At 37.9% G+C, this 21194-nt stretch overlaps 1 protein-coding gene across 18 annotated transcripts in view; it reads left to right on the forward strand.

Annotated features, from left to right (window-relative positions):
- The window catches only part of IQSEC1 (IQ motif and Sec7 domain ArfGEF 1), a 357083-nt gene that overhangs the window by 312110 nt on the left and 23779 nt on the right, over window positions 1-21194 (forward strand). For all 18 annotated transcript variants that reach the window (XM_041118608.1, XM_041118609.1, XM_041118610.1 and 15 more), the window contains 4 exons: window positions 11953-12114; window positions 16372-16494; window positions 17296-17462; window positions 20121-20260. In XM_041118608.1, coding sequence (XP_040974542.1) covers window positions 11953-12114; window positions 16372-16494; window positions 17296-17462; window positions 20121-20260 — 592 coding nt within the window. The remainder of the gene's footprint in view (window positions 1-11952; window positions 12115-16371; window positions 16495-17295; window positions 17463-20120; window positions 20261-21194) is intronic.

A 21194-nucleotide genomic window follows, 5' to 3' on the forward strand; every position in this document is an offset into this window, starting at 1 on the left:
CTTTATAATTTTTCTGGCTTTCCTATTACAATAATAATTTTCAGAAGCCAAAGTGCAGTTTTCTTACCAGAGGCCCTTGATTAGAATAGCTGGTTATGGGTGGAGTAAAAGTTGAGCACAACTGGTGGTCTAGTTCACTTAATCACTATTATATGCAAAACATTAGTAGCACAAAGGTCATTGGAGAATGGAGAACACAGGACTGTGGAGAAAAAACTATAGGTAATTGAAAACCATTTTTCTAGGAATCTTATCACTTGTTCATAGAATTTGTTTCAAACTGTAACTTGGCACTCAAGTTGGAACCTTAGTGTTGGTTAAAGAAGTATACTTTTTTAAGGATGTTTTGTGGTATCCACTGTACTAGAACATAAACTATGTCCCAAATGGAGTGATTTCTGCCAAAGAAATTGCAACTAAGTAACAGCTTCTGTACATTCTCCTATTTTTGAATGGCAGTAGTGATTTCACCCTGTCAATAGGCTGTCAGATTGTGTGTTACCATTCACTGCCTTCCTAAAGGAAGGATTGCAGGTGCATGCCCAGAGTGCAAGGGCTCCCAGGGAAGCTTGGTGAGGCCAGCTGTGTTGAATTAGGCGTTTTCTTCAGTGTAGTTTGAAAGGGATGTAGTCTGGGAGGAATTATACTAGAAACCATTCCTCCCTTATAGGCAGAAGGAAAACACTACCTAGAAAGGTTTATTTTGCAGGCTCCAAACCCTGCCAATGCAAATCCAGCCTTTGAGACTGGTTTGCTTATAAACAAGGCTTCAAGAGGCCTTTTGACTGCTGCTTAAAAAAAAAAAAAAAAAAAGAAGAAGAAGAAGAAAAAGTAAAAAGGGCTGTGATTTTTATTCTCCTGTTTGTTTTGACTGCAGGCTGGAAATACCAGGTTTACCAGTTATTGCAGCCCAATCTGGTAGGATTTTCAGGTTCCATTCTGCTACCGGTGCACTGATGGTTCTAACAGATTAAATAGAACGGAATGGTTTAACCTCAGCAGTTTGAGGAAACATGTCCTGCCCTTGGGTCAACTTTGCAGTTGGTAGTAGCAGACCATAATTCTGTGCAGAGCTGTGCATGTGTAGGAAGAAGTATATTGCCATGTTCCCTTCTCTTGTGCTACCATGATGGTGGCAGTAACTCTGGCTCCTTGCCAGGTATTTGTGGCTACCAGGTATGTTTGTTGATAACAGTTACTGTCTCCTCAAACTGCAGTGACACGCCCAACAGGGCCATGTCGAATAGAGTACAGTGTAGTGATTATTCAGCATTCTTTTAGGCAGGAGGTACAAACGCTTTCTGTATTAATGAAGTATATTCAACAGAATTTGGACAACATTAGAGTGGTTTGACAATTCGATGCAACTGTGCCTAGTATTATAAAATATGAGAGCAAATTTGCATTTCTCAGACTCATTTGTTAATCTAGCAGAGACTAGAATCGTATTTAGTATCTCCTTTGGGATATCAGATATTGGAAGACACTGTTAAATGTCCTCTCATCTGGCAGTGTTCCTATGGCATTGTGATTTCTTGCCACAGGAGCCAGTCTTGCTGGTGCTGATGCCAATTTCTGACATTGCTCGTGAAGAGAGGCTGTGAAGTACAGCTTGTGGGCCATTTCCACCATGGTGCTCTGCTTTTTATGCTGTGGCATAATTTTGTTGAGGGCTGTTCTTGTGTAGTGTTTTGTTGAAGGCTTTGTGGCCTAATCTTATGCATATATCTTGGACGTAAATGAGCATAACACTACTTTACATTGCTAGAACAGAGGCTAGGCTAGGCTATAAATATTTTTACAATAAGTTCTCCCAGATGCCTTTCTCCCCCTAGCCCCCTTTTTTGCCCTTAAACTTAGAATTTTAAGTTGAAAGCTTATTGGAAACATTTCTAATGATTTTAGACTTTGTAAGTGCAGACTGAATAGGAGGGAGAAGGTGTAAATCAAACTAAGTTGGTTCTCTTTACTTTTGAACTAATTCTTTTGTTTTGTCAGCTGATCTCTAATACCTTTGCAAATTGTGTATCTTCTGTGGGGTTTTTGTTTGTTTGTTTGTTTTTTAATGATTCAATAGCAAGAGAAAAGGGGAGACAAGAGTCCTGTTCAGGATTTCACAACAGAGCCATTTGCCATCCTCGTGTATATGCTGAGAGGGACTTTACTGTTGTTACAACATCTGGACTGCAGATTACTCAGCCACAGACAGTTCCAACAAAAATTAAAATCAAAGCACTCCATGTAGCTTGTCCTCTAACATGCCGAGGAGTTAGTAAGAAGAGAAGAATGTTCTTAGTATGACTCTCATTATTTCTAAAAACATTTAGCCCTAAGTGAGAACACCCGAAGAAAAAAAAGCTCTGTGTGCTTTGCTTTGTTCTGTTCGTGTTTTATCTTTTCTCCCTGAGGACCCATTTTCCCTCCTTTTTTTCCAAAATGGGTGCTTTGATTAGCATGCATTATGTCCTGCCCATAAAAAGCAGGTGAAATGTATAACTGTGGATTCAACCAATAGTATATTTAAGCGCCGGTTTCAAATATGGGCACAAGGATTCCCTTTATTGCCATTAAAAGGGAGTATAAACTTTACCAAATGTTGAAGCAAATCTAGCTTTTGAAAGGCTGCACTGTGACCAGCAGTAACTGTGTGTGAGTGTCCCTGGAACCATGAAAGAGCCATTACCTCATCCTCTGCCGCCAGCTCCGCCTGCCCTTAAACATTCTGGGCACACGTCTCCCTCCCGCTGCTACCCACTGCTACGTGCCAGGAATCGGTAAGTGGTTTGCTCTAACAATGCCTGGGTGCATGCTCAAGATACAGTTGGTTATTAGAAAATGACCCTATGAATGGAGGAATTTGACTGGGTGAGCAGCTCCCAGATGAGCATCTGATATGACTTGGGATGCCAGAATTTTAATTACTTCCCACCCCCACACCACCACGACCACCCCCTAAATCTCAAGTGACCAAATTTTGAGGGTGAAAAATGTGACCAGCTGCCTTGACAGGCATATAGAGGACAGTTTGAATAGGGAGTTGGGAAGGCTGCATAGGAACCCTTGGAAGAAGAGTTAAGGAGAAGAGAAGGGGGCACCGACCCTTTCCTCTTAACAATTCACATCAATCTACTGAATTGGGGTTTGGTGGATCTGTAAATGAAAAATGTGGAGATCTTTAAACAGCATTTTTGCATTGCCAAACTAAAAGGTATCCCCTTTAAAGTAAATGATAGTCAGTGTTTCCCATTTGCAGTCGGCAGAGTTGCAGAAATTGAAGCTGAAGTGCTTCTGTTATGTGTAGTTGGGATGAGGGTGCGGAAAGAGAATTTAGGGCAGGGACACTAGAAAATGTTAAGACAGGGACTGGGACACTAGAAAATGTTAAGACAGGGACTGTTCCTCAATTTCAAGGACATAGTCATCTTACTGTCTCATTCCTGACTACAGTTGCATAAACATGAAAGCAATACTCAGCCCTGGCAAATAGTTCTGAGAGCGCCAGCAGGTTTTTCATGTGTCTTGTCTCGAAGTGGTGTATATTTTGCTCTCCTGGCAGCTACAAACTCTTTTTCCTACTCTTTGAGAAGTGCAGAGATGCAATGGGGTCAGAGGATGTGAGAAAATCCTCATGGAGTGTTTTGGTCCATTTAGTTAACTAAAATCCTTCCTCGCAAAAGAAGGAAATAAGGAGCGGGGAGAGGGGGGGGAGCAGGCTGTCCACTGCCAAGAGAGGGAATAATAAGGAGCTACAAAATCTGCTATAGCATGATGACTCAGGATTGTTTTTACTAGCAAGGACATGTCTAGCTACTGCATTGCAACTACGTGGGGTGTGCCTTATGATTCTCTTCACTGTGCTAACTGCTCTGTTCCTCAAGGCTGATGCTTCTCATACAGAAAAATCCTATTTCTGAAATAGCTTTAAACTCTATTTTTCCTCCTTTATTCGAATAACCCAGACTTTCTGCTTGGACCCTTTAGCTGCCTTTTATACACTTTTTATGGTTTTGTAATCAGCTCTGATTCAGGCGATAGTTTTCAGACAAGCCTAAACATTCAGTAGTAGCAACGTTTAATGTGTAATTTCCTAGCACTTTAGTGGGAAATGGTGACATAAAGAAACTGATTGGTAAGACAGAAAGTAATGGTGGAACTGTTTAGGTCAGTTACCCAATTTTATGAAAACAGATGTCTACAGAGTTTCCTCTCTTTATTTTGCTCCCCCACCAAATAGAACTGGGCACTGAGATCACTTCCTAGTAAATTCTTTTGTTAGTGACATGAGTGTAAATTAACTTTCACTAAATGGAGGTTACTCCAGGTAATTTGGTATAATTGCAAGTAAGCTGTGACCTTCATGTCTGTGGTGGTAGTTTTTTTGGTTTGGTCTTGAATGAACCTGAGGAGTTTAACATATTATAATGTAGTGAGGAGAAGTCATCCTCACTGTGGGGGAAACTGTAGGGTTCCTGCCCAAATAATATGAATAACAACTATCTCCCCATTTTCATGAGATGCAGAGAAGCTGTGAGAAATGTGCTGTTTCTTGGCTTATTTTCCTGACCCAGGGACTCTTTCCTGTAATTACCAGAAGATGCAATTTACACCTAGCTCTTCTTTCTCTTCATTAAGTGGTTGTGTAACATGACAATGACACAGTTCAGGCTTCCCAGTCAGTTTCTCTGATTTTCTTCCTTTCAGTCCCCTTCTTGTATTGCTACGTAGTTGAGTGAACTCTGACAACTAGTTTTGGTAGTATTTTAAGGATATTGGGGTTTTGCTTCTTTCCCAGAAGGTTTAAAATAGACATAGCCATTCTATTAGCTTCATTGCAGCAGCAGTAGGTTATTCAGCAAATGTGAAGGAAGAAGTACAACCATAGAAACAAAATTTAGCTGTCTGCCAGACTAAGGAGAATGTTCAACTAGCTTGTTACTGCCAACTTGGCTATTTAAAAATATTTAACTTCTTAAATGATTCTAAGAAAAGTCTTAGATTCTTGCTATTTAAAAAGACATCCCTGGATTTTAATGTTAAACTAATGCTTAGTTTTGTGACAACTGTAAATATTTTCAAAATGGGATCTCTAGCATCAAAGGCAAGGAAGATTTTTTTTTAACAGAGGGCTGGCATCATAATTGCATTAAATTCTCCACCCCCAACATGAAAAGATTTCTTTGGCAGCAGCATGTTTGTGAACTGTTTCTGTTTGCAGTGTTGACAGCCTCTAAGAAATGTTTGTAGTTCTGGTTTGCTTGTTTTCTAGATTCTCTTAGTGTAGTGCGCATGTGTGTGCCTAAACATAAGCAAGAAACCAAAAAGCATAGATGTGCCTTCAGAAATACTGAAGTTCTTTCTAGATGTTTCACCAAGCTTCTCATTTTCAGTCAGGCTAGCTTTATTCTCCTTGTCTCAGACAGCTGTAAGGACAGTGTATTTGTGGTTATTTACATTGTGTGAATAAATCCCTAGTTTACCTTAAAAGATACTTTTGGCATTGCTGGATATTGGAAATCTAGACTTGGGCAAGCTGCTTTCTGTACTCATTTGTTTATTAATGCTTCCATTTTACAGCTCTGTTATTGTCTGAACATCTAAAAGGAAATACAAAGATTTAATGTGGGTTTGGGTGCTTGTAAGCTTTACGTGTTTAGCAAGTCAGAAATAGGGAAGGCTTTATACATCTTTGTACTGTGGGTTTGCTGAATGTTTCTTTCTGAAGTAGTGCTTGCTATTCTCTTCTCCTGTTGGCCAGTGTGGACATAGGCACTTTATCCACGCTGTGGCTTGGTTGTGGTTGTGCAGCTATGGGGGGAGCTTGACTGGATTAAAAAACAAAACAAACAAAAAAAACTCCACCCCCCCCCCCCCCCCCCCCAAAAAAACCCCAAACCACAAAAAAAACCACCACAAAAAAAAAAAAAAAAAAAAACAAACCACAACACAAACCACTAAAAAAACCCACAAACACAAAACAACAAAACCCTCTTTTCTCCTCATTCAGTTTGTCAGAAAGTCCTAAACCAGCAATAGGAATGAGAGAAGAGACTGATGCCAGTGCTGGCACTGCCACTGAAGTGCTCACCTAACTACAGCACTTAGGTTTAATGTGTTTGTTTTGCAGTAAGACTGGCTGTACCAGTAAGTCTGGTAGATAACAGTAAATGCTAAGTTTGTGCTGATCTCTTTATTACCATTTAGAATCTGACTAAAAGCTTTTACTCTACCAAATTCACTTTTCAAATTCACTGCTGTGTTTTTGCAAAAATAGTATTTCCTACAATTTGAAAGATAACATTTTGAATATCCAGGTAATGGAAGGCCATATTTCCCAAGTACCACTGACCTTTGGAATCTGGTGTTACTTTATGTCCAACAACAGCATAAGGTGGTGTATTTCTAACCATGTTTCCTTTTGTGGCTTAAACAGCAATCTGTGTGCCTGTCCCTGCTCTTACACCACCTGCTAGATTGTGTGAGCGCAGTTGTTGACAGCTTTCCCATGAACTGACTTGGGAAGTCAGTCAGCAGATGCTGTTATCCTTCCCCTCTTCAAAGGAGGAGCTGTTTCTGACTGTGGCTTTCCTGCTTTCTCAAACTCTGGCAGGTCTTGAGCACCTCTGAAAACAGAATTCAAGCAGAGGAAATTCAAACCAGGGACTGGAATTATGTGATTTTGACAGTCCATATTTAGTAATTTGTGGAGCTTTAGGCCTGTTTTTTATCATTGGCAATTCAGATTTTCTACAACAGCTAGTTGGTGATTATCTTTGCAGGTTGATGCTATTCTCACATAGTGTAAACGATTGTAATAATATGTATCCTAAAGTTGTCTGTCAGTGGTTCCTCTGACCAGGTGAAAGTTAAGTGAGACAAATAATGACACGTTCAGAATTATAGATGTCTGGTTCATTGCTGTCCTTACTAATTTGCTCATGACAATAGAATATTAGGAATGCAGTGTTTTTGTAAAGATACTGTGCTGCTTATATACATGTAGGTTTTAGTCTAATGAAAAAAATACTGTTTTGTTTTGTTTTCTTTCTATATATTCCTGACTTGGATAAGGGACACTTCTCCCAGGAACATACCAATTTTGGTATTATTATCCTATTTATTGTTCTTCTTTTCTCTTCTACCCCATACTCCAAAGGAGAGCTCGTTCTTAGGAAAGCCTCGTACATCACTTACATAAGCAAAACTCCTAAACATACTGAACTTTTCCAGATTCACCCTGCATAGCTGTTAAAGGAAAAAAACCCAACTCCTCCTCAGCTTCACAAGCTATAAACCCCCAACAAACCACTGCTCTAATGACATCTACACAAATGTCAGCAAGTTATATGAACTTCCACTGAATTTACGCTTTCAGTACTATATGTAGGACTTGCTGAGTAAATAAGCCATCTCCTCCTAGTTTAGTATTACGCCGAGGAAGGAAAGGCATAATACTGACTAGAGGAAACAGCAGCGATGTGCAGGGATTTACTATTGCCTTGGTTTTTGAGGGAGTGGCTTTGGGAGAGGGTTGGGGTTTGGGTTTTTTGCTCTTTGTGTTTTTTAACTGTTGTCTGTGGGTGATTTTGCACTCTTCATTCCTGCAATTTGCTTCCTCTTCAAGATGCCATTTTCAAAAAATTGCTCCAGGTTCCAAGCTGTCTTCAGAAACACACAAAGACAACATTTTTACTGGCTATGACCAGTACTCTCTAAGAAGCATGCTTATTAAAATATACTGGTTTGATCTGTTATTTTGAAGTTTGCATTACTTTTTCCATCGATGTTTTTCCCCTAAAAGTCGCTTTAAACCATCCTAAAGGTCTTGTAATTAATCAGTTTCTGGCAAATCCCTTAGCTTTTTATGCAACATCTGAGAATCTTAAGTAAATATGGTTTTGCACATCTTTTTGTGTTAGTTGATTGGTTTTTTCTTCCTTTCAGTAGATTCCTTTTGATTTGTTTCGGTTGGGGGTTTTTTTTGTTTTGGTTGGGGTTTTGGGGTTTTTTTGAGATAGAAGACGTTTTTAAGCTTTAATTTGGAAGCAATCCTGTAAATATGAAAAGTTCTCTATATGTGTGTATCATCAGCTATGTAAGGTGCCAACTTCAGAGGATGTATTTTGATATTAGTTAATGTATTCCAATCTGAAAATAAATGCTCTGCTCTTGCAGCTTCCATGATTGCTATTTATAGACTTCTCATCTTCCCTGTTATTCGTAGGTGTAATTAACAAGCCATCACTGGGAATTTTCCTAATCACAAAAGACTCTTAGTTGTAAGTACAAAACGGTCCACACTCAATTCTAAGTAGGCACAAATGAGGATAACTTATGTTAGATGTCCTATCTCGTGTTAAATCCATGACCTTTTCATGTCCCATGCCCTTCTGCATCTAGTCATATACTTTAGGAAAATTAGGGTTTGGTGAAAAAGAAAGTTTGTCCAATTTAAAACAGCTGGTTTTGCCAGCAGTAGAATCCCTGTTTGCTTGTGTTGTCTTTTAAAACCTGCCCTCCCAGAAACCCTGTCAGCTACCTGGTATTTTTTGCCTTTCATTTTTCTCTTAACCTATTGTTAGCTTCACTTTTTAAGTAAAATTTCATAGGAGGTACAGCACTTCAGAATGCACTTACAAAGTCAGTTTTCTGTTAAGTACTTTTCCTGTTGAATAAGATAATGTCACACCTGGTGTGGGGGTGGGAGGGAGCCTACAACAGCAATAAAACCCCCTGAACCTCCCTAGCTTGCAAAGTGATTTAAAAAGAGAGAGAGACTGTTCTTCCAGTAAGCAGTTTGATAAAATTTAGTACATATTAAATTCAATTTCTTGGTCAAGAGTGCTGAATTAATTCAAGTTTTCAGATCATCAGAAACAGAAACATGAAGAAATTTTGTCAGCAAGCTAGACTTCCAGAACAGAAGCCAAAATTAGCATTTATGACCTGAATGGGAAGCTAGGGAGATACCCACTGGATAAGAACATTTTTCTTCCTCTGATATTTAATACCCACATTTAGCCACAGAAACGTACTTTATTTAGAACTTTATTTGTGCACATTCCCATACAACCCCTAACCTTCGGAGTTCTTCTGTGAGCCAAATAGTGTTGATTTTGGTAAGAGGAAAACTGAAAACATTGTAGGCTGCCTTGGCCAACGAGTCATACCCTAACAACTACAGAGTGGTACCACCTGCCTCTGGCTACTTGTCCTTTATGCCATCCTTTAGAATATACTCTGTTGTAGGCTGTCATTACTTAGGGTGAGATACCAAAAGACCACCTGAAGCTATAGGTTCCATCATTAAGAACAATTGTCTGTCTAATGCTTCCTCTAAGAAATCCTTTATCGCTGTTGTAGTGATGACTATCGGAACCTTCAAAGAAAAATCAAAGTAACATTACGGAAAGTTACAGTTCTCATCTCGACACCTGTTAAAAATTCTCTAGAGAAGCCCTTTAATTCTTGAGTTCTTTATTTTTAGCAGTAGCTTGTACCAGCTTAGTCTGGGTGCCTGGCTGTTGGCTGGGGTCAACCCGCAAGTAGCTCTTCAGTTGAGGTTAGTCATACTCTCTAGGTTTTCAGTTGTTTTTCTAGAACAACAAAGTTCACAGTTTTTAGAGGACAGATTTCAAAATAATATGACACAATTTTCTTGATTTCTAGTTGGCAAATTCAGTGGGTAGGGCCATGAATTAGAAAGAAATAAAGTTTCTTCACTGTGGAAAAGAGTCTTACAGGTTTGTTACTCTGAAGTTTATGCTACTGCTACCACAGTTTGATTTATCAAATAGGGAAAGGGTAGTCTTCATTCTTACAGTTCAGAGTTTTCAGGTACTATTTTCATGTTATTACAGCTCAGAGTTTACATTGCTTCCATGTTGCAACTTTTGTAACAAATTGGACTACTTTCAAGTAATCCTAGACTGCAAAACTTCCTGATGCTTCACTTCAGCATGAAGAAAGTGTCGATGGGAAAAGAGCTTTTGGCTTCCAATGTACTGTTAAGTGGATTTTAAGTCTGTTTTGGAGACTTACCTAGCCTGCTTTGAAATGTATTTGAATAAAGTGATTTCATATTGCTTGAACCAAAAGCAGAGCTTCTTATGTGAAAAAGCAGACCCTGACTTGTATAAAATCATACAGCTACATAAGAAATGATGCAAAATAAATCATGTGTCATCACAAAGATGATTTTAAATGTTCAAGCTTATGGGAGTGGTAAGAATTCAAGTTGTGGTTTAGCACAATAAGTAACGATTCAGTATTTTCTATATCTCAAGTAAAGGTGATCTTTGGATCAAGTTGTGCTTTTTGATAGTGTTCTTTGTTTTCTGTTTTGACAATTGCTGGAGAGGAACTCTCCTGGGTTTGTATCACTCTGAATTTTATGGACAAATGTAGCTCACTAACAAGGGGGATGGAGTAAAAAACTATTCCTGTTCTTGTTAGATGCTGTGAATTTAAATTTAGAAAGATTAAGAATTCTGAAATACAACTCAAAAGCATATGAACGTAGCAGTTACGTTACGTTACAAGAAAATGGGTACTTTTTGAGTATGAAAGAGATTGATTTTACAAGATTGTACTTAGAAGATGACTCTATGTGTAATTTTATTTCAGATGAAGAGAGCCACAAGCCTGATGCAAGAAACTGAGATTTGAGAACTCCCTTTTGATTAAATTACATATATTCCTCTGATGTATCTAACTCTTAATAGGGTATTAAGTGTATAACAGTATAATATAAAAGAGTAGGAGAACTGAATGGTGATGTATTCAGTAATGTTATTTGCAATTAAAAAACCTGAGAAAGGGTTATGGTTGTATGATCAACCTTGTATAAAAATAGTACGGTCACCTTGTCCTTTGAAATTGATTTTGCTTGCCTTAAAGGAAATATCTTTCAGGTCATCCAGCATGCTGCAAATCAGTCAGTCTTACAGGTGGACATTGTATTATAATTCCTTACAAAATAAAGATGATGATGGAATTACTGGTTCTGTAAAGATATCCCTTTAATATCTTTAAAAGAAATTATGGTTGTTGTGTCATACTGCTGGAAGACGCAGTGCACAATATGTGCTGTAAGGGGAATTTTACGTCACTTTAAAATATGAGCAGCATTTGCCTTCATAAGCAGTAGATTTTATTGCCAGAAACCAGTTCCATACCCAGCCCTCCTCCCCAGCACACGCTTATTAATATGTTAAAATAAGTAGCTTCAGCTTGCTTTGTTTTGAGATCTGAAAATGGTTACAGCTAAATCTGGAGGTGATGTATAAAGAGATGTAAAATACTGCAGAAATTATTAAGGTGCTTGTCTGAGGGAGGGAAATCTGGGGCAATGGGTGTGTTAAAGGACAAGGGAAAAAAAAGTCTAAATTCGATGGGAGCCCCACTATTTTTAATTGCTTCTTTTTGCGTGACTGACTTTATTTTTTTGCTATATTTTTTGTATTCTCAGCTTGCAAGTTATACCTCTTCAGATGTTTTTGTTCAATGAGTTCAGCTTTTGACAGCAAGGGGGTGGCAGGTCAGGGGTTTTCTTTGTTTCTTGTTTTTCTTCAGCAGCTTTTTAGTTCGGTTTCTGGAAGGTACATCTCTCCCAGCAACAGGAGTACTTAGTAGCTGATTTTGGTCTTGTCTTTTGCATTGACAAGTGTTTTGACTTTCATGCCCGAAGCTGTTTGTGTATAAAGCTTCTCTTTGGAAGGGTTATGGAGCAGAGAAATGTGTAACAACATGCAAAGATGTGTTTCAAAGCTAGTAAGCTATTAACAGTGAACAGTATGTTCTACAGGATGGTTACATTTATCCTGAAACTATACTAGCCCATACTAGTAGTATGTTAGTCAAAAGTGATTGGCAAAATTGTTGTAAAATTTTAATCAGATGCCCTCAGGTCCAGTGGAAGAAAATTAATAGTTTTGCATTCTCATTTCTCCTCAGAAAACCTGAAAAAGGAGTCCAGTACCTAATTGAGCGAGGTTTTGTGCCAGACACTCCAGTTGGTGTTGCCCACTTTCTCCTGCAAAGGAAAGGTCTCAGCAGACAGATGATTGGAGAATTTCTGGGAAATCGACAAAAACAGTTCAACCGGGATGTATTAGAGTGAGTATTGTGTGGGGGGAGGAGGTAAGCATATTTTAATGTTCAGGTAAGACGTTTCATCAAGCTAGAGGTAGTAATGGTCTCTGAATGTTTTTTTGGCTCTTTTTCTGAAGGAGTGGGAAACCAGACTCTAAGGGTTAAGAAAGAAAACATGCCTATGAGCGAATACTTATTTCTTTGCTTTCCAGCTAAGTTACTGTTTTTGTTATTGATCCAGCAAGATACTTACAAAGATTTATATTCCCTGTAGTCATGTACATTTACTTAAATTTATGTTTTAATTTCATTGGCGTTGGAGTATGTTAGTTTGAAGCCTTTTTCCTTCCTCAGGCTCTCTAATAATTTACTGAATGAAACAAAATAATATTATATGCAATGTAAGGCTTCATCAGTAACAGAACATGAAAATAATTATTACAGCCAAATGGCTCAGATGTTAGATAAACAGGGATTTCAGCATGTACAGGCATATGCTGACAAGATCTATACAAACCATTCTTTTCCAAAAGATTAGATGAACAAAAACTCTTCTAAAAACCAAAGAAATCCAAAGCAGAAAGCTAGACTTTTAGGAGCTTGGTATAAATTTCTAAACCTTATATACAGTGTAGACCAAAAAAGAAGTTGCTTTATTTTAAGAGGGTGTTCATTTAAAACATGTATTCTTTTGGGGCTTTTTTGTGTGTGTGTCTGATATACTCACCTATAAACATGAATACATCTTAGTCCAATTTTGTTCAAGGAATTGTATAAAAAATTCAGTTAGATGTTTAACAAGCTGCTGAGAATGAAAGCAAAAACCCCCACATCTTGACCATTAAGGAAGACTAGGAAAAATTCTGACCACAGGTTTTAACCAGAGTATAACAAAAGCTGTGCTGAAATTTGCATTGCTCTGTAGATGCAGTCTTTCTTCAGGACTGCATGTTGATACGCAATATTGATACCATAATATTGATACATTGCAAAAAAATTAAGGTTACGGTATCATGATACAAACGGTCTGCCAATACCTTATATTTTCTTTGCATATTTCTTATAGACTGCTCTCACTGGCAAACTGCTCTCATACTGCAAAGATGTTGGTCACGTTCTCTACAGTCATCCTGATCTTACTATTATGCTGTCAGAACTTATGTATCTCAAACTGCAAGCTCGAACACTATTAATACAGCTAATGGCATGTGTACATATGTACGTATGCCATAGACCTTTTTTTAGAGGTCTTCCCTTTCTTTCCTGTCTCTCCTATTCCTGTACAATACCCAGCAGAAAGCAAGAGAAGAGCCTCTGTACCAAAGCATGCAGCCTGCCTTACAATGCAGAGTAATAGAATATGGCTTGATTTTGATCCAATCCCTATTCAGCATGAGTCATTAACAGTTACTTGTAATGATCGTCTGAATTTTGCAATTATGAGTCAGACTAGGGTGAAGACTTCCCAAAGAGCGTGTATTTTCAGATTTTTTTAAAAGAAAACAGTACAGGTGAGGACGAGATGATTTATAATCTTAGATGATGCATTTAGTGATCTTGAACAAATCATTTGCCCTCACTGTCTCAAACAGACTAGCAGAATATGCATAAATACAAGTGTGTCTCTGCTTAGTCAGATGTGATGAGGTGAATTCTTAAGAGTAGGGTCACAATCACCTACCTACAACCCCACAACAATCCTTTTATTGAAGTTAATCTATTCTTAAATAAGCTATTTCAGCTGTGCTTTGGGGCAAGTAACACCCTGTAAGCGGTGCAATTCTCTTGATAGTGTTCTGAACCTTGCCTGCAAATAGGAACAAGGTATTTTTTCTTAAAAAGAGAAAATAGAATAGCATTTCATCTTAAATATCACATTTACAGATCGGAGGTAGATTTTGTTGAACTGATAATAACCCCAGGTTGTTACGTAGAAAAAATATTTTAACAGATGATCCTTTTTCTGTTACACAATTTAATTTCAAGTGACTTGCTTTGATTTGTGGTCAAGTTTCCCAGATCCTGTAGACTAGGGTGTTTTAATGGTTTGAAAACTTCTTTTCACTGGAGCTTAGAAAATATTCAAGAGAGTAGCCTAAATTTTTGACCACAAGCTGCATTCTGGGCCTAGTGTAGTTTCTACCTGGTGGTATCTCAAGTGTAAAGGCATTGTTTGGGTGGCATGGGGCTGGCACAGCTGGCACTGATGTTGCCCTGGCCAACATGAGGCACATCAGACATGCTTCCTGAAACACTGCTATTCTGCAGCAAGCCTGACCAAGGAGTGCTTGATGTAATAGAGGTGTAGCTGAGGATCTGACCTTCTACTGTGTCTTGACTTTGCATTAGAAAACAAAAGTGCAGTCACTCAAAGAAAGAATAAAATAAAACCATCATAAAGAACACTGTTAAAAGTGAGAGGGAAAGCATGACGTTCTGTTGCTCTGTACGGGACAACATCATTTCAGTTCATTACACTACACAGTTACGTGCAAGAGTACAAGCAAGTGGGACAGTAGAGAACCAAGGCAATTGTAGCTGCACTGACCCAGCAAATGGCATGTTCCACTCTTATTGCCTAAATTTTGTAGAGAGGTGGTAAGCAGGGGATAGTTCCCAGGAAGAAGTTTCAATTATCTGCCCACCTAGAAGTGGTGAAGCCTAGCTGCTTCTTGCTTTTACCTGCCTGGGACATGTAACTGTAATAGTGAAGATGTGGTCATTCAGCACAAGCTTGTTCACCCAGAGTACATATGTACTCAAGTTCTCCTGCAGTGACTAAAATCTATTTAATCATGTTCTCTTTAGCATTATGATCATGGTATTATTATCAAGGATTATCATTTTGTTAACTATTGTTAACAAAAACGGAACAGGTGTGTCTGATCTTACTTACTTTCATGTTTTCATTTGCTGTAGTGACCTAGCTAAAATAACTTGCTCCTTTTTTTGCCATTATGTAGCCACTAGAAAAGTTCTGTTTACTAAATATTTGCAGAAAAGTAGTGGTTCCAGTTAAGAACATGGACCATGGTGGTATATCTGCTCTATCTCCATAGTTCATATAAAAGATTATTTAAGACCCCTCCCCATTATGTTGTTGGCCAGCATGTTTCTGGAGGGCCTTAATTGCTCTAATTACTTCATTTTGCCAGCTTGTCTGCACATGTGCTTTACACCTTTGAAGGAGAAAAGAGCTTTTGAAAGTGTTACAGAACTTAGAATAGGTGGGAAGACTGTGAACATTACTGCAGAACTGATAGTAGGTTTTTAGGTGTGGATTGGAAAGGGTGTGAGAAATGCCAAGCCTGTTGTGTTTGTTTCCTTGCACTTCTGCATAAAGGGAAAAATATTCAAGGCAAAGTGAATAAATTGCTTTGGTATTAATCTATGTTAGCTACAATTTTACTAGAAGAAAAATGTGAGCTACTCTAATTTATCATTTTATAGCTGTACATTTAAGAAAAGGCTTTTAAAACTGGATTGTGATTTCTGTGGTTTCTGCATTACAGTGCTGTTACTTGCAGTGATTCATGTCTGGTTATTTAAAAACTAAAAGCTAAGTTTAAAGAAAGGAAATTTATAAGCTTCTGATTTTAAAGTAGTCTTTAAAGAAAGTGTTAGAATGACATAGTTCACATCGTTGATTATTTTAAACTGGTTTCTTTTTTATTTTTTGTCAGCACTGTGTTTTCAGAGCAAGAAAGTAATTATTTCTTCATAAATGTTAACTGAAAGACATGGCAAATGATGGGGAGGTGAGAATTACAGTAATAGTAAGAGAGTATCCAAACAAGATTTTTTTTTTTTTCTCCGTACGCAAGAACATTCCTAGACACAGAGCCATTTGGTACAGATTATTGTGCTTGCTGCAGGCTGTTTGAGATATGATATTTTGAGCAGTATAAACTATTTATTATTATTATAGGCATAGTAATAATTGATTGGCCTGGAAGCACAAAACCAATAATTATTCTTGGCAATAGCATGTCACTTACATTAGTCAGACATTTGTCATTCCAGCAGCTCTTCTCTAAAAAAAAAAAAAAAAAAGGGGGGGGGGGCCTGCTTACAGGTACACATTCTCATTGATCCATTATTTGCAATCCTTCCTTCACAGCTTACCTACAATTATTGCAATTACTGCTGAATATTTCAAAAAACTCCATGAATTTCTACAAGAGATGGAAAGTTGATAGGTTTTTTTGGTCTTGAAATCCTGCCTTTGGTTCTGTGTTGTTAGAAATTAAAAGACACAATGGCAATATGTTTTTATCCTAGCTGTGTTGTGGATGAGATGGACTTCTCAACAATGGAACTGGATGAAGCACTCAGGAAATTTCAGGCTCATATCCGTGTTCAAGGAGAAGCCCAGAAAGTAGAACGGCTCATTGAAGCTTTTAGGTATGACGCTGAAATAAATTACTCCGTCACCAGAAACCTGCTGTTGTCTAACGGTCAAACTGGAGAACTGGGGAAGTTGAGTATATCTAAGTTACTTCCCTGCCTATTTGCAGTGTCCTTGTGAGCTACATACAGTTTCAGATACAGCATGTTGTTTGTGGTGGTTTTGTTAAGTATGAAATAGGAAGTTTTATTTGCCGCTGCTGTTCGTGTATGTCATTTGTATTAATGCAGCGAGGTTTCTCAATTAAAAGTTCTTTCTGGCATCAGCTGAAAACATATTCAAGGATTTTTGAATGTCTCTAACAATGTATTTGGATATAATAATTTATATGAGTGGAATTAAAGGACCATTTACATTTTAGAGTATATATGCTCTCAACCTTTCATTAAGCATTTCAACAATAGTGGAATAAAGAGCTTTAACTTACTAACACTAACACAAGCATACTTTATCCAGGGCAGGATGAGATGTAAAACATCATGTGGCAGTAAGCTAAAATCAATGTTGTACTCTTACCTGGTGTCAATGGGTATTATTCACTGAAAAAAAAATAATCCTGAAGTTATTGTAGCTCAGAATCTGTACTAAGAAGTGAAGTTACAGTGGTAGTAGAAAACAAAAGCTTTCCACATTCTGGTATTGGCTTATGAAAATATGTGGACGGAAAGCTAAATATATGTCTGGAACGCAAATAATAATAGCTTTCTTAGCCTCTGGAATGTAGCAGTTGGTTTATTTGGTGGAATTAGAATAGTTATTCATAGCTCTGACAGCTTCCCCTCTTTGCTTTTTTACAGCCAACGATACTGTATCTGCAATCCAGGTGTTGTGAGACAATTTAGAAATCCTGATACCATCTTCATTCTAGCTTTTGCCATCATACTGTTAAACACAGATATGTACAGCCCAAATGTGAAACCAGAACGCAAAATGAAGCTAGAAGATTTTGTCAAGAATCTAAGGGGTAAGCAAACTTTAATGATGAAGGTCATGAAAGCTTTTCGCTGTAACTGTCATTGGAGGGACACCGTGTATCTTCTAAGAAAAAGACAAAATAGAGAGCACTTGATTCTGATTTCACCTGACTTAAAACTGCAGTCATTTTTACAGGCTTTAGTTATTTGTCGAATAGTGAAAAGAGAATTAAGCGTATAGTGTTTTGTCATTTTTATCGTGTCTTTCTTGAGTGGATGTATTGTCAGGTCCTTTTATTTCCATATATGTATATATATTAAGGAACAGAAATCACTGTGCCATGATGAGAACTTTTGGAAATAAACTAATGATCTAAATTCTCAGTGGGGAAAAAGAACCTAACTCCAAAACCTTCATGAAAGGTACATGGTAAATAGCACAGAAATTTCATTTTGATTTCTTCATTGGTATATTTTCTGATCATAGAATCAGTTAGGTTGGAAAAGACCTTTAAGATCGAGTCCAACTGTCAACCATGCCCACTAAACCATGTCCTGAAGTGCCTTGTCTACTATTTGACAGGCTATGGCCCACCTAAGCTTGCAATTAGATTGCCAAAAGAACACAGGTATTTTTTCAAATCTGTATCTCAGATCTTTCTGTCCTGGTTCTTTCTGGTGAAAAAGAACAGGGTTTTATGAAGTATCAGCTCAGCTAGTGCTCAGCTCTGCGTAACAGGCAGTAGTCACTGTAGAGCTGAGGAGGAAGATCGGGCATGAGATGATGATAATCTCCTATTGTTCTTGGGCACTCAAGGAAGAATGCGTCAGACAGCATTTACCTTTTAACACAGAAGAGCACTCAGATGTTAGAGAAAAAAAATGAGGCTGAAGTCCCCATCCCTTTTTTTCCTTTATGATAGTTTGTGCCCATAGGGAAAAAGCAGCTTTCACTATAGTTCCATTACTATGTGTTTGTGCAAAGGCCAGGAAAATTGCCTGCTCCGTCATTGCAACCCTCTCCTCCTCCTCCCCCTGCTTTCAAGCACAGAATAAGCACAACTTAGTGCACAGTCTCTGTTGGCAACAATGTATGTAGCAGCATGGTAGCAGAATAGGCCCGCTACTGCAGGCACCAGCAAGTGCTGATGTATTGTTTAACAGCCATTTTCTCAGTGCTACCTAAAAGTGGGCTGAATGTCAGAGAGACAGAATCAAGTTGCTTAATATGTAAAAATATAGTGGTGCATCTCAGATGCATGGCAGTTTGTATTCATGTGTGCATGTGGTACTTTCATTTTAGTACTAGTGAAAACAAAAGACTTGTGGTGTTCTGGAATTTCAGATCCTGGAAATGAAAGTCCTGTTTAGTGATTTTATGCCCTTAGAGTTATATAAGACAGCAATGAATGATCTATGCTTAGCAGATTTTTAGCTTAGCAAAATTTAAGTTAGTGTGGAGATTATATCATAAAATCCACAAAGATTAAAAAAAGGCCTGATATTCATCTCTTAGCATAATACTACAGTTACATTTGTTGTATTAAATACAGTACATTCTCTGTGAGCTCCAGCCTGAATGCCAGCAATTTCTTATTATTGTAGGCATTTTTATAACAGGCTACCTTGCCTATAACTTTAAATAACTGGATTGCAAAGGGTCATCTGTGGAAGACTTGCTGGTGTGGAACAGAACAGAGGCCGTTATGCTTGCTTCTAGAAGCAAAGAAACTGTATTTTATCACAGAATTTTTTATGTGAGCAGTTGTTCCGCCGGGTGACAAAATATTCTATTTTGGCTTCTGAATGGGAGATAAGAGTTTATTACTTTAAAATAGACATGCATCTCCCTCTCCCAGGAAATCCAGCTTTAAGTCACTTATTGAAATTAGACTCTTTCCACTGCTATTAAAAATTCAGGATCAAGCATTAAAGGCACTGGCATTTGTTAGAATACTGATGTGCCAATGATAATCACACAGTGCTAAACAATAATACCATAACTAGGCTATTTTGTTGATCTGTTTTTCCAGAGTAAATTAATTGGTTTTTTTAAATCATACAGGAAATATTGGTTAAATTAATTTTACTGGGTGTTCATAAGGTTCTTGGGTAGGAAATTCTTTTATGAACAGAGTCTTGAGTAATACTGGGACAGAGGCAAAATGGAATGGTTGTTCTGTTTCCTCCCAGTGGTATAGTCCTAGGAGGAAGTCATACAGAGATTTTAGTGTCTAAAGGGTTAACTCATTTGAACTTTGATACAAAACAGAGGAAACTTACAAGGAAAAAAGACTTTACATAGGCAATTAGCCTTTTTATGGCTTATTTTTTTAGATTAGAGTTTTAAAACAAAAAAAAACCCCGTGTAATTTACATCAATGTCTTGGCATATTGGGGGCAGAAAGCTTTTGGACAAAAATCAGTGCTTCAGTAATGAGTAACATAACTTCTGCTGCTTTGGTAAGGTAGGCTCAAGGACAGCATAGGAGATGTTAGCTGACAGAGTACTGGAGGCTATAAAACAAAACAGCATAAACAAGTACATCAGCAGTCTTAGGCAACTGTTGGCATTAGTTAGCAGAGGAAACAAACGTTGCCCATGTTTTTATCCTCTCCTTGCTGAGAAGCGTACATTGCTGAGAAATAACAGTGTTTGTTAGATCATTCAGAGCCAGACTAATAATAGAAACTGTTGGCTTTTGCAGGTGTGGATGATGGTGAGGATATCCCACGAGAAATGCTGATTGGGATTTATGAGAGAATCCGCAAACGGGAACTTAAGACGAATGAGGATCACGTATCCCAAGTCCAGAAGGTTGAAAAACTCATAGTAGGAAAGAAACCAGTAAGTTCATTTTGCACTGCCTGTCAGTTACTAAGGAGATGTAGGGCAATGTACAGTATAGAACAATACAGAAGTGTGTTGCTTAGAAGTCTAAATTGGTCAATAAATGGCAAAAGGCAGAAACTGTCAAAATAATAATTTGCTATAAGGTTGGTTCTAATTTTGGAGTATTCACAGTGCAGGTGAATTTTGTTGTTGCAGTCTGGTATTCATGAGTATGATGTTGTGAGTCTTAAACTCTTTTCTCTATGTGAAGCTTTACAATTCTGAAATAGTTTAGGCAGTTCTCGTGTTTGTTTCAAGAGAATTGAAGTGTTATGTTGAAGTGATGTTGTAGAGAATCATATTTCAACATCTATGTTATCAGTTATGATTCCATAATTTACAAGAGTAATAGAGAACTGTTCACATCAGCATCTTTCTCAGCTTTGCAGCTAGCTCTATGAAGTGCTATTTGTAAGGGGAAACTGTGTCATTTTGTCTCAGAACTTATCTGGAAATCAGGTCCCAGGGATTCTAATGCTGGGTTTGAGCATCCAAAGATACCTCTTGCTTTGTTGTTGGAAAAATCCTGAGGTACTTTGCTATGTAAATTAATCTTCAGTTAAAGAGCTTTTAAAAAGCTTTGAATTGTAATCTCTTCTCAGACAAGCCTCAATGTGGGGAGGGGGAGAAGGGAATGAGGGCCCACCAAAAAAAAAAAAAAAAAATCGAATTTACTTCTGTTTCCCAGTAAGGAAATATTGAGGAGATCTCCTGGAAGAAGCAGAGGAGAGAGAAAGCAAAATTTCCTTAATAAAGGCTTTTCCATATTTTTGTGGAGAAGGGAAGTAAATATTCTAAAGTCAGTATTTGACAGTCACTTGTGCTTTTGTATGAAACTTATTTTCTGTAACTGTTTGGGGATTTAGGTTTATATATAGGCTTCTGTAGG

This window comes from Aquila chrysaetos, chromosome 20 (genome assembly GCF_900496995.4).
Source record: "Aquila chrysaetos chrysaetos chromosome 20, bAquChr1.4, whole genome shotgun sequence".
Classification (NCBI taxonomy): domain Eukaryota; kingdom Metazoa; phylum Chordata; class Aves; order Accipitriformes; family Accipitridae; genus Aquila; species Aquila chrysaetos.